Source organism: Neomonachus schauinslandi, chromosome 8, assembly GCF_002201575.2.
Source record: "Neomonachus schauinslandi chromosome 8, ASM220157v2, whole genome shotgun sequence".
In the NCBI taxonomy this organism is placed as follows: Eukaryota; Metazoa; Chordata; class Mammalia; order Carnivora; family Phocidae; genus Neomonachus; species Neomonachus schauinslandi.
The window spans coordinates 107,895,731-107,909,723 of NC_058410.1; the positions used below are offsets into that span (position 1 = coordinate 107,895,731).

Consider the following 13,993-nt stretch of genomic DNA (forward strand, 5'->3'; position numbering starts at 1 on the left):
CCTTGACCAGGGCCTTTCTTGTCGGTGAGATGGATTTCTGGTGGTCGGGGGCTCCAGAGTCACCCAGGGACCCTTGGGAAATACTAGGAGTGCCCAGGGGTGGGGGGGGCAAATTTGCATAGGCAGGGGCATTGTGACACCTCTTTGACAGCACAATTCCTTTTGTCTTCCTAAGGAGACACAGGGGCAGGGCTGGGGGCTGAAGTTTCGAGGCCTGGAAGGGTCTTTTCACCTTGCACTGACCCACTGTGCAATGCTCTCTTCCCACAATCTCTCAGGACCTGTGAATTGTGGGTACTGAGGTGAACAGAGAGAGGAGGAAATTCTCCCAGTTATTCAGGTACCTCTAGAAAACCTAATGTTTCCCCCAGGCCCCCAACAGGTCATAAGAAATTACTGGCAGGGAGGAAATGCACCCAGCCAACTCTCCCTTCTCTTTCTGTCTCCCTCTCTCTCTCTGCCTTCCAAATTACCGAGATGATGGCTGGAGGGAGGCGGGGAGGGGTGGATGGAGGCCTGGACAGACAGAGGAGTGAGAGAGTGGATGGGCAGGAGGATGAGTGTTGATAGGTAGATAGGCGGTGGATGGGCAGACGCCCCTGATTTGAGCCCTGCTCACCTCTTGAGCCTCATCTCTTGCTATGTTGCCCCTCACTCTATGCAGTAGCTAATTTCTTAAACATGCCCTGCTCTTCCCACCCCAAGCCTTTGCGTGTGCTGTTCCATAGACAGGTGGCTGAGCAGGGTGGCCGCAGATAAAAGGATAGACAGGTGGTCAGTAAATGGCTACATGGGTGGATGCTTGTGCTGTAGAGGATGGGATAGCAGAGGCCCAAGAGTCAGGCTCCTTGAGCTTGAATCTGGCTCTACCATTTTCCTGTTGTTGACCTTGGGCAAGTAGTTGACTTTCTCTGTAGTTCTATTCGTTCATCTGGAAAACGGAAGGACTACAGGTCTCTACCTACTAGGGATGGGCAGAGCACTCAGGATGGTGCCTGGCACAGAGTAAGCACTCAGTAACTCTGAGCTATTATTATGTGCGGGCAGGTAACTGGATTGATGAGTAGGCGGCTGAATGGGCCATTCTGTCCCCGTCTTCGAACACCAGACCCTCCCAACACCAGACTCGGGAGGCACCTTCCAGGAACGTGTCTGAAATCCCACATGAAGGAAGGGGCCTGGGCTTCTCCCTGGGGCCAGAGGGGAGGGAGATAGAACAAGCCAGCAACTTCCTGCCTTTTGCCACACTGGCTTGGGCTGGGCCCGGGACTGGTTTCCTTCCTGGTACTGTGTCAGCACTGACTGCTAGTTACAGGGTGGACTTTGGGGCCCTATGGCAGATCAGGAGCTGGGGTGTTGATGACATGTGCACTGCTCAGATCTCACACCCTGATGGTAATGACCCCTAATTTCTGAGAGGCTGGGAGGGCCCAGGAGGGGAGGCGGGTGGGGAAGAGGGAGCAGGAGGAGTGGCAACAGGGCTTACCCTCTCGGAGCCTCTGATCAGGGATTTCCAAGGCTCTGGGGCAATGATAGCTTGCTTGAGAGAGGGCGGGAAGGTGGGAACATGGCGTTCTGGATGGTGTGGCTGGCTCGGTGGCTCTGGGGAAAGTGGCCTGGCTCCCAGCCCAGGGCCGGAGGCAGCCGTCAGGAAGGAGCCCAGGAGGCAGGCAGGGTTTCGGGGGAGCAGGGCACCACAGCGTAGCACACTCTACACCTTGTCTCAGCCCAAGGGGGGGTGCTGGGCTGGATGCTGGGTGGCCTGAAATGAGTCCCATGGCCTCTCTGGGCCTCAGTTTCTGTATGTGCACAATGAGAATGTCCGGTCTCTCCATCTTGGACATTTGAAGGAAGGTGAATTGAATCTCATCCTGAGGACTTCAGATAGGGGCCTCTCCCCCACGACTGAACATAGGCCTGGACCCTGCCAGGAGTGTCCCCGGCCCAGGCTGGTTTCCGCTCACTTCACGATCTCAGGGTGGTGAGATCGAGCCCCGAATCGGGCTCCATGCTTAGGGGGGAGTCTGCTTCTCCTTCTCCCTCTGCCCGTCCTCTCTCAAATAAATAAATAAATCTTAAAAAAAAAAAAATCATGGCCTCTGGACCCACTGCCTGGGTTCAAATCCCAGCACGTGCTATTGCTCAGCTATGTGACTTGCCTGAATCACTTAGCCTGTCTCTGCCTGATCTGCAAAGTGAAGCTGATAATAGAATCCACCTAGAAGGCTTGTTGTGCACCCCCCAACCACCTCCACGTGAGCTTAGAGCAGTGCCTGCTGCAAGGTAGGTGCGGGGAATTATTATTATTTCTAAACCCCAGACCACACCGATTCACTCTTGCCTCCTGGAAAACCACCTTTCTCTGACTTCTCTGCCACACTCCAAGCATCATCTCATTTTATTCATCATCAAATTTCCTGGAGGGTAAAGACTGACCTGTACTCCTCAGTGGGCACTTGAGAAGATGGGGAGCGCTGGTGAAGTCCATGGCTGACCTGGAGCACAGGAAACTCACCCAGCACCCACACACCTTGCCACACACAGCCACCCCCTGCCCCGCCCTGCCTCCCTGCTGCCTCAGTGTCCTCCCACTGCCTTCCTCTACGTAGGCCTGGTTATTTGGACATTCTTTTTTTTTTTTTTTGGACATTCTTTCCACCCCCCCTTGCCTGCTGTGTGATTTGGACAAATTACTTAACCTCTCTGATCCTTCCTTGTTTTTCCTTTGTTGGACTTCAAGTACAGAGGGCTGAGTTATTCATACGCCTTGTTCATGGTGCGTTATCATCCCTGGTCTCCAGAGGCCTCCTCTCTCACATTAATTTTCCCCCTTCATCTCTAGGTTCTAACCACATTCCCCACCCGCCCCGGCCAGAGGCAACCATCCTAATGTACTTAATGAGCATCTTCTTGTTCATATATTCTTACAAAATATATGTATTATTGTTTTGAGTGCAGGTTATTTTCATTTACATAAATGGCATGGTGTGTTTTAGATCTCATTCTGTTTACCTTGGATGGCTCCCTACTGTTTTTAAGATCCAGCATCTGGTTGCTCACTTCCCACCGAGATGTAGCCCACGCAATGCATGTTTTATGTCTCTGCTCTCCCCCAGGACCCCCAGGGGCCTCCCACTCCCCATCCCCGCAGACAACACCACAATGCGATCACATCCTTGGCCCTCTGTGGACCTGGGTGGCTACTCTGGGGCATATTCCTAAGAGCAGAATTGATTGGTCATAGACTAGGGGTAAACATCACTTAAAGTCTTTTCTCCATCAACAAAGTGAGTGTATTGTCCCACCCCCTGTGGCGCTGATGATAGTAGTGGGTTAACAGTGCAATCCACTCGGCCCCATGCCTGACACAGAAGAGATGCTCAGTGGCTTCCAGACCTCAGGGAGAGCTGGAGGTAAGCGGGACCCAGGTGAGCTCCCAGAGAAAAGCACCCAGGGCTCCAAGTCCCAGCTCAAGGGTTGGTCTGCAGAGCCCGTGAGAAGTATGTGGGGCTGTGCTGACTCCTGGAGGTATGAACTGATCTGGAATGTTTTTGAAGCTCCTGCAGCCCAGGCGCAGGTCCTGGTGTGCCCGGGAAATGCTTACTAAATGCCCTTTCTCACTCTCTCCTCGGAGCCAGAGTAACCTTGTCACACTGGAGGTGCCAGACAGCCTTATTTGTTGTTCTGCCCCGACTCTGCCAGCCAACGAGCATTTTAACTGGATGTGAAACCACCCCTGAGTACCGGATCCCATCCTCCCATTGTACAGACAGAGAGACTGAGGCTCAGGATAGCTCCATGGTCTCACAAAAGGTTAGTGGCGGAAGTGGCTCTAAAATAGGAATCTCCAGGTTCTCCCCTCTAGGACTCTTTAAAAGAAAATGCTTTCCATATTAAATTGTGTTCTTTATTATCTATGGAATTTTCAGTTAAAACAAATGACCTACCAGCAGAGCACAGTACCAAAAAGTAAAAAAACAAAACAAAACAAAAACCCACATGTAGTCCTGGCATTCCAGCTGAATCTTCTCCATGGTTCTGCTCCCTTCTAATCCCTGGACATTTGCAAATTCACTTTCTATATCTATGGTCATAATCTACATGGATTGCTTTTTGTACTTAGCAACTTTTTTTTTTTTTAAGATTTTATTTATTTTTTGACAGAGAGAGACACAGCGAGAGAGGGAACACAAGCAGGGGGAGTGGGAGAGGGGGAAGCAGACTTTCTGATGAGCAGGGAGCCCGATGCGGGGCTCGATCCCAGGACCCTGGGATCATGACCTGAGCTGAAGGCAGACGCTTAACGACTGAGCCACCCAGGTGCCCCAGCAACTTTTTTTTTTAACACGTGCGTGTGCACGCACACACACGTTATTTCAGATCGTGGGGTTGTGTTTTACAATGGGATGTTTTTGCCTGGCCTTCAAGGTGATCTTGCAGACACCTGACCCACCCCGTCTCCTGTGCTCCAGTGGAATTTTCCTTCTTGAGGTTCTTTTGTTGAATTGTCACTGTCCTCTTCCAGCCTGGCAGGGCCTCTGTTCTGCCTTTGCTGTTCTCTGGTTAGCCCCTCTGTGCCCAGAGTCAGGGTAGGGAGCATGCGGCTGCTAAGTACCTACGGTAAGTCAGCCTCCCAGATACCTGAACCCACTATCTTGTTGAATCTCATAATAACCTGACATTAATAGCCCCTGTTTGACAGATGAACAAACTGACACTCAGAGAGATGGGAGCTCAGCCGTGGCCACACCCTGGCTAAACAGCAGAGTCAGGATTCAAACCTATTCCCCAGCACGGATCCTTCCCACTCTGGCACGGTCCTCTCTTCAGGGCCCATGGTTACCAAGGGAAATGAGTATCTCCCCAGCACCCCGCAACATACCACCCCCTAGGGCTGAACTTGGATCTCCACACTCTCGGGGAAACAGGTAACGACTTTCTCTGAGCCCCCTCTCAGGATGTGGGAGTCCATCCCCACTCCCCCTGACTTCATCTTAGCCTGATCTCATCTCCTGGCTTGTGCCCAGTCCAGAGGAATGCCAAGGTCAGGGGATTGGAGCCCACCCTCCCCTGCAGGCAGAAGGAAACAGTTTCAGGAGCTGGTCCAGCATAAGGTGTCTCCAGCCTGGAACAAGAGGATCTGTAGCTCAGTAGCATGCGGGAGTTGGGAGCGGTGACCTTTGCCCCTGCAGACACCTGGCTGGGGGTGCAGGGGACCTCAGCACGCACCTCCCCGGCTCCGAGTGCACTCTCCCAGCCTGGAGTGCGTGGCTTTGTTGGATGTAGGGAAAGCCACAAACCAGACAGAGTCCTGGCTGGGTCTCTGGGAAGAGCACAGCTTCTGGGCCCCAATCTCATCCCACAGTCCGGAAGTGGCCGGGAGAGTCGGCTTTTGGAGGTTCCTAAGTCATTGTGGAGCCAAGATTTAATTATAGGATCGGGCTTTGGCTGTTTCGAGGAGAGCCTGTTTTTCTTTTACTGGGGGAGCAGGCTGAGGTGTTGTTATGAACAGGAGGGGGGGACTCTGTCGCAGCAGTACCGGGCACAGAGTGGGACCCTGTCCCCGGGGACTCGGCCCCCAAAGCTGCCTGGGCCGCCAGGCAGGACTGATGGAGAGGGAGTACCCACCGTTGAACCCAGGCCTTCCACAGACTGCCCCCCCCGACCAGCCCCCGCCAACGTGGGACTGCAATCCGGGTGAAATGGGTGGGGAAAGGGCAAAAAGAACCCTGACGGTCAGACTCGGCAGCCTGCCAGGCTTCTGGTGTTCAAGATCACACCAGTTCTCTCTCTCCCTCCATTTGTGGCCCAAACGCACGCAGAAAGCAGGGGGCCAGCTGGGCACAGAAACGAACAAACACTTCAGGAGCGCCCCTGGGCACCAGGCCCTGTGCTGTATTGCACATCCACGATCTTACTGAATCTTCCTGACAGTCCTAGGAGGGGCACTATTACTCCCATGCTACAGATGAGGAAACCAGGGGCGTCTGGGTGGCTCAGTCGGTTAAGCGTCTGCCTTCGGCTCAGGTCATGATCTTAGGGTCCTGGGATCGAGCCCTGTGTTGGGCAACCTGCTCAGTGGAGACCCTGCTTCTCCTTCTCCTTCTCCCCTTCACCCTGCTTGTGCTCGCGCTCTCCTTCTCTATCTCAAATAAATAAAATCTTTTTTTTTTAAAGATTTTATTTATTTATTTGACAGAGAGACACAGCAAGAAAGGGAACACAAGCAGGGGGAGTGGGAGAGGGAGAAGCAGGCTTCCCGCCGAGCAGGGAGCCCGATGTGGGACTCGATCCCAGGACCCTGGGATCATGACCTGAGCCAAAGGCAGCCGCTTAACGACTGAGCCACCCAGGCGCCCCTAAATAAAATCTTTTAAAAAAAGATGAGGAAACCAGCTCAGAGCATTTTTTACTTCCCCTATATGCAAACTGTCCATCAAGACCTCCCTTGCTTCCTAAGAAATGTCCCATAGACTAAAAACTTTGCTGTGTTTCTACCACCGGCATACAAGTCCTGCCCCCACTTCCCTCCTGCTTGTATTAACTCACTCATTAGCCAATTAACTGACCAACTGAGCAGCTCCCCTTAGCCTCCACTTTCTTCTTCCCATCGTCCTTCATCCTGCTGCTAGATGAGCATCCTCAAAACATAGCTGTTGACGGGCGCCTGGGTGGCTCAGTTGGTTAAGCGACTGCCTTCGGCTCAGGTCATGATCCTGGAGTCCTGGGATCGAGTCCCGCATCGGGCTCCCTGCTCGGCAGAGAGCCTGCTTCTCCCTCCGACCCTCCCCCCTCTCATGTGCTCTCTCTCTCTCTCTCTCTCTCTCTCTCTCTCTCTCTCTCTCATTCTCTCTGGCTCAAATAAATAAATAAAATCTTTAAAAAAAAACAAAACAAAAAAAAAACATAGCTGTTGGGGAGCCTGGCTGGCTCAGTCAGTGGAGCGGGCGACTCTTGATCTCTGGGTCATGAGTTCGAGCCCCATGTTGGGTGTTGAGATTACTTAAAAAACAAACAAATAAACAAAACCCCACAGCTGTTACCAGTCACCAGCGCCTGCTCCTGGTAACCACTGATTCTAGGCCAGAGCTCCTCAAACCTTAACATGTTCCTGAGTCACCTGGGGACCTTGTTAAAACATAGATCCTCTGCTGGGTACCTTAATCCATCAGCTCACTGCATCTCATAACAACCTTAAATTAATAGCCTGTTTAACAGACAAACTGAGGCCCAGAGAGGTTGCCCAATGTCTGGGATGGGGTTTCTCCAGTTCTAGTAGATTTCTACAGTTCTAGTAAGATCCCAGGTGATACAGATGCTGCTTGCTCATGGACCATACTTCTAGACTCTCCTGCCTACTTATTTTTCTTTAATTTTTTTATTCTTCTTTGTTTTTATTTTTTTAAGATTTTATTTATTTCTTTGAGAAAGAGAGTGAGTGATCAAGAGCACAAGCCGGGGGAGGGGCAGAGGGAGAGGGAGAAGCAGACTCCCTGCTGAGCAGGGAGCCCGATGCGGGGCTCGATCTCAGGACCCGGGGATCATGACCTGAGCCGAAGGCAGACTCTTCACGACTGAGCTACCCAGGCGCCCCTCACACTTTCTATTTTTGAACAGCAAATACATTTACATGGTTAGAAAATGAAAAAGTATAAAAAGGCAGTCAAAATTCTCCCTCCCACTTCTATCCCCCAACTGCCCAGTTCCCCCCCATCTCCACCCCCAGTAACCACTTCTATTAGTTTCTTATGTATCCAAAGTTTTTCTGTGCCAATATAAACAATAAGATCATACTTATCTTGCCCCAAATAGTAGCAAACTATACACACCATTTTGTCAACAGTTTATCAGTTTATCTCAGAGATAACTGGACACAGTCGGCTGACTCATTCTTCTTTAGAGTTGCATTATTCCATTGTGTTGATGTGCCATAATTTACTTAACTAGTCATCTCCAAATGGACAATTTAGGTGGCTTCCAATCTTACCAACTGGTCTTTTTAAGCCAATGATACCCTGGCCAACCTTGCCGTGACCTGCCTCTCACCCCCCACTTCCCAGCTTCCACCACGCTGAGCTCCTGCTGAGTCCCTCACGCCTCCTGCATGCCCTCCCCAGATGCTTCAGCCACCCCCCCCCACTGCTGCTGATCTGAACCTCTGCCCCCTTAGTCTCCTCCTCCTCCTCTACTTCCCCTCTTCCTCTCTCCACGTGTCTCTCTCCGTCTCCCCAGATAGACTACAGCAACTTGAACTTTGATGCCGGGTCTTGACTTCTCAGGACCCTTGACAGCCCACAGCTGCCACAGAGCAGTTCTCTAGAATACCCGGTCTGTCGGTCTGTCATGGAGGGCTGCATATGAATGCAGCCACTCCCTGGTAGCTCTGCTGCGGCTGGTTCAGGGTAGAAGAGCCCAGGAGCTACCCTAGGTGGGAGAACTTCATGGCTCCAAGGTCTCCAAGAAAGAAGCCTCTACTCATGCCTGAGTGTCTGGAGCACTTGGGCAGTGTATGATGATGTCCAGGGCAGGCTGGGGCATCTGGGTTTCCCTTGTGCTCTCCCTGTGTGGACGGTGGGAGGAACCATGATGCGGAGATAGGAGGATGGATGGATGGATGGTATGGGTATGTGTGCATATGGGTATGTGTGTCCTTCCCTTCCCTATTAACATCCTTGTCATCTTTCACGGGCCAGCTCAAGTCTCAATTCTTCCAAGAAGTCTTCCTGGACTTCTCCAGCCCGTGCTGACTTCTCGTCCTCTGAATTCCTGCTATGTGTATGAGTGACACCAATCATTGTTCTGAACTTAAGTCATCATGGTCTACTACCTTGGATCATGTAAGCCTCATCTCCCTGATGAGGCCTCAAGATCCTCCATGGTAGAAATAAGGCTTCTCTAATTCTCTTATATTCCCATGTACCCCCAAACCCTCAGCCAGAACCAGACAGTTGGGAGAGCCCCCATAACTGCTCCTTGAATGAACAGCAGTGGGTCTCAGGACTGCCACGGTAGTGGGTGGGGTGAGACAGGGTTGACCACAGGCGTGTCTCCAACCAAAAACATTTGGGGAACACAAGTGTTTCTAAAGATGCTCCTGTCCCTCCCTCCCCCCACCCCAAGCCCATCTGTTCCTCAGTCTCTTCCCTCCTGCTGGGAAAACAATGACCTCATAGCCACAAGCCCTAAAAGCCCAACTCATCCTGTCCCTTAACCTGGAGCAAGTAAAGGGGACTTTAAAAAAATGTCACAGTCATGAAAAACAAAACCAGGGGATGGTACTAAATCAGAGTTTAAAGGCACATGACAAGCAAATGCAATGTGTGACTCTTGACTGGACTGTGGATTGGGAAAAAAATAAACAAAACTGGCATTTAGGGGATAACGGGGAAATGTTTAATACTTCAGTGTGATAACTATTGCAGTCACTTCGAAGAATGTCCTGATTCTTAGGCAAGGGATATTGAAGTATGGGTATGCGTGGGGAGATGGGCCCAGATATCTACACGTTTCCACCTTCAGCAAAATGAAAATGAAAACATAAAGTATGTGTGTTTGTGTGTGTAGAGAGAGGGCATGTGTGCAAATGCGGTGACATGTTGACAATCCAGGAGAAATGTGCACAGGTGGTCATTTTACGAGTCTGCCAAATTTTTCAGAATGAAAAGTTAAGGGGGAACCACCTTTGACACAAATTGCTGGACAATTGCAACTGTCTGGGGGCGCTGGCGGGGGGGTACAGGCTCTGTGACTGGTCATCCCCACCCAGCCGTCCACACCCGCTGCCAGGAAGCACCGGAATCCAACCCCTGGGCCTGGCTCATCCCCTACTCTCAGCACCTTGCACGCAGTCTCCCAGTCATCAACTTCCAGGACCCCCCTAGGGCTGTGGCCATGGCACAGCCTAGCTCCGACTGTCCTCCCCAGCTCCCCAGGTCTGACTGTCCTCCCTAGCTCCCCAGGTCTGACTGTCCTCCCCAGCTCCCCAGCTCCGACTGTCCTCCCCAGCTCCCCAGGTCTGACTGTCCTCCCCAGCTATGGCTGTCCTCCCCCTCCCTAGCTATGACTGTCCTCCCCAGCTACCACTGTCCTCCAGAGCACCGTAAAGGGCCACAGCTCCTCTCTCTGGGGGAGGAAACCGAACCCTAAGTGGGCTCGACCCACCCTGAGTTTTTAAAAAATTACATTTACTTAACCCACCTTGAGTTTCTAAAAATTATATCCACTTCACTTCCCAGAAAAGGGAATTTGATGTACAAAAAATTGCCAAGATTTAGTCGTCCTGCATTCTCTTTGGAGCTCGGTCACTGTGGCGATTTTCCACCTTTGTCATCAGATAGGGATCCTCCTTTATTGCTTTTCTTCCTTTATTTTATTTTATTTTTTCTGATGGGCACTTCCTTATAATCCACTGAAGGCTCGTGGGCCTCATTTTTGAGGGCCCGCAGAACCCTGCAACGTGCCCGCTTTGGCCAGCCACTGCCCCCAGCGTCGGGCCCCAGAGTCGTTTCCGAAGCGCCCATACTGACCTGGTCATGAACCTCCTTAGACGTAGGGGACTAGCCCGCCTCCTCCCTCGCCCAGGGAGGAAAGGGCTGGAGGAGGAGGGCCAGGAGGGGACCTCGGGGAGGCCGGCCGCTCGTCTTCCAGGCTGGGCGTGGGCTGGGCGAGGTCCCCAGCCCACCGGGCCGTGCCAACAATGGCCTGTTGTCGAGGGAGGCGGGCAGGAATGCGGCCGGGGGAGTCGGGCGGCGGGGCGGGGCGGGGCCGGGCGGCAGCCTCCTACCTGGCCAGGTGGCTCGCATTTCCAGGCGAGCGGCGGCGCCCGCAGCACCTGTCGCCGGTGCGCGCGGGCGGGGAGCCGGGCGGCGAGGGGGGCATGGCCTGTTAGGGGCCTCTGGGGAGCCGGTGCCGAGTTGGGTCCGGGGCAGGGCAAGGCCGAGGGAGGGAAGGTCCTTCCCCGGGTGCCGCGCGGCCGGCGGCAGCATGAAAAAGAACCAGACGGTGCAGGGCACGTTCAGCAAACTCTTCGGCAAGAAGCACGCCAACCCCCCCAGCACCTCCCTCTACGCCACCAACCCCCCCTGGATCTTCACCCAGGAGGCCCCGGAAGAGGGGAGCCGGGACTTCGGTAAGCGCGCGCGCGGGGTGGCGGGCCCGGGGGGCGGCGGGGAGCGCGGGAGGCGCGGGAGGCGCGGCCGGGAAGGAACACGTTGCAACCTGCGCGCCGGGGCGCGGAGGCGCTGCCGGGAAGGGGAGGCGGCCCGGCTCGGCTGTCCCGGGAAAGGGCCGACCGGGCAGAGGTGCGGGGAAGGAGGGAGGCCCCTGCCGCTCGCCGCTGACCCCGGCCGCTCGTCCGAGGTGATTATTTTCCCTCCCCGGTGAAACTTATGTCTGAGTTATTGTTGTCAGAAAGGCTTCCTGGGGCATGTTCCCCCCTGCCGAGGACCAGGGCACCCCCTTCTGCCCCCCTCTCTTCCTGTCTGGGTGCTGACACGCTTGGCTCTCTGCACAGGGGAGGCCCAGGAAAAATCGACAGAAGCCACTGCTGGCGAGATTACCAGTCGCTGCAAGACACCAGGGTCGCTTCCTGGGGTCACAGGCTCTCACAAGCTGAGCCTGGGGCCCGGGTCGTCTATGGGCTCAGCCCCAGGAGACCAAGATGGGACAGTGGAGACCAGGGAAGCCCCTCCCGACGGGCAGCTGCCCCTGGCCCCTTGAGTCAGGGTGGTATGCCTCTGCACGTGTCTGGAATCACCAAGCCAGCCCGGCCCTGGAGCTCTGGCTGTGGGTCATCTGGTCACTGCATCTTTGTGCAATTTGTACCCTCTATAACAGGGGAAACCAGTGCGATGGGGACAGGAGTTCCCTTCTTGTGTATGAGTTGAGGATCTGGGCCCAAAGACAATCACCCTGCACAGCTTTCGCTCACCTGCCTTCATTGTCACCCCACTGTCTTCCCTGACCTTTATGGCCACTGTACCACGGCCCACAAGAGGGTGGTAAAGCCTCAGCCCCTGCTGTTGGATTCAGTTCAGCACCCGGGTTGTCATAGTGGGGACACGAGGCACCTGGACAGGAGCAGGACAAACAAGGTATCACCTCTTCCTGGCCCAAAGATCTCAGACCAGTGGGTGAACAGAGCTAACCATATGCCGATTAGACCATTCTGAGCCTTTGTGATAAAAAATGAAGTGCATAAGGGGCCCCTGGGTGGCTCAGTCGGTTAAGCGTCTGCCTTCGGCTCAGGTCATGATCTCTGGGTCCTGAGATGGAGCCCGGCATGGGGAATTCCTGCTCAGCAGGGAGTCTGCCTCTCTCTCTCTCTCTCTCCCCCTCTGCCCCTCCCCACCGCTCTCTCTCTCTCTCTCTCATAAATAAATAAAAATCTTTAAAAAATGAAGTGCATAAGGAGCAGAGAAGAGAGATGACCTCAGCTTGGAACTAGGGTTTGAGCTGAGAGGGAAGGCCATCCAGCATTATGTAGAGCAAACAGCAGGAGCAAAGCCTAGGAGGGGCAGAACAGTTTGGAGGCACAGTTTAGGAACTTACTAATACCTGTGTTCTGCCAAGCATAACAACTCTGTGAGACCCGAACACCTTTCCTCGCCTGTGTAGCAAACACTTACTGACCCCTTGTCAGGTGCAAGGTACCATTCTAAAGTCCATATGTTGTTGACTCATTGGACCCTCATCTAGCAATCACCATGTAGTCAGTGATGCAGGTACTATAATTCCTGTTTGTCAGATGGGGAGACTGAGGCACAAGGAGGTTAAGTAACACGCCCAAGATCACAGCTTTACATGGCCGCGCCAGGGTTTTCTTAAGTATACGATTCAATGATTATTAGGAGACTTACTGAGTTGTGCAACCATCACCACAATTTGGTTTGAGAACCCTTCCGTTACCCCAAAACTTCCCTCATGAGGCAGAGCCGATATTTGAACCCCGAAGCCGGGCTCCAGAGACCACACTCTTAGCCAGCTTGCTGAATTAACTTAGTGGGAGGTGATTCAAGGGTGAATATGACTTGAGGGGCACCTGCTGGAGGACACGTTTCCTGCCACCCCTCCCCCAACACACACACATGCACACACTCCTTTCCTAAGGGGAGACCTCAGAAATGCCTTAGACCCTTCTCTGTATTTTTGCCTGAACTAATCGGTCCCTCTGGTGAGGGAAGCGGAGGCATCATGCCCTGTCACCTCCGGCCAGCGGCAGCCTTCACCAGCCTGGGCAGGGCTGAAGCCCAGGGGGCAGTTCCTCGCATTCCCAGGGCAGGGCTGGGCCTCCAGCTGACTCAGCCTGGTTGCACCCTGCACATGGAGGGGTGGAAAACAATATGCACCCAGCAGGATGGCTCCCAGTATTTCCGGGGTGTTCCCTAGGGTGCCAGTGGGTGTGACCCAGCGCCTCTTCCCTGCTGAACAGGACATGTGCTTGGAGTTGGGACAGGAGGGACCAGAGTTGGAGATTCTGTGATGGGATGGAGATACCAGACCTGCCTCTGTCTATAAAGTGAAGGCTAGCCACTCCCTGGGCCTTGTTTTTTTCTTCTGTGAAATGGGGATGGTGTCTAGATGGTCTACAGAATGGCTGCTTGAGGTTTGTACATGGCAGTGGTTTGAAGACTCTTAAAAAGAAAAGCCCTAAAAGCAAGAATTGGCAAATTATGGCCCTGGCTCAAATCTGGCCCCTGGCCTGTTTTCACAAAGAAAGTTTTATTAAAACAGCCAGTCATGCCCATCATTTACATACTGTCTGTGGCTGCCTGCACGCTACAGTGGCATTGTTGCAAGCCGCGACAGAGACCGTATGGTTCACAAAGCCCCAAATATTTACTAGCTGGGCCTTTACAGAAAAAAAAAAAAAAAGGATGACTATGATTTATTATGTTCAGGTCATTTTGACTCTGAGCATTTCCTGCCCTTGCCTGCTTCAGCATCTCTTCCTAACACTTCTGTAGACCAGAGGAAGCTGAGGCCATCTTAAGGT

General features: G+C 53.2%; 1 protein-coding gene across 1 annotated transcript in view; it reads left to right on the forward strand.

The window, feature by feature from the left end:
* The first annotated feature begins 10,819 nt into the window (after positions 1-10,819).
* The window catches only part of C8H6orf132 (chromosome 8 C6orf132 homolog), a 33,841-nt gene continuing 30,667 nt past the window's right edge, over positions 10,820-13,993 (forward strand). Inside the window, exon 1 of the mRNA XM_021692012.2 lies at positions 10,820-11,128. Within this exon, the coding sequence (XP_021547687.2) occupies positions 10,984-11,128 (145 nt within the window). The 5' untranslated portion in view covers positions 10,820-10,983. The remainder of the gene's footprint in view (positions 11,129-13,993) is intronic.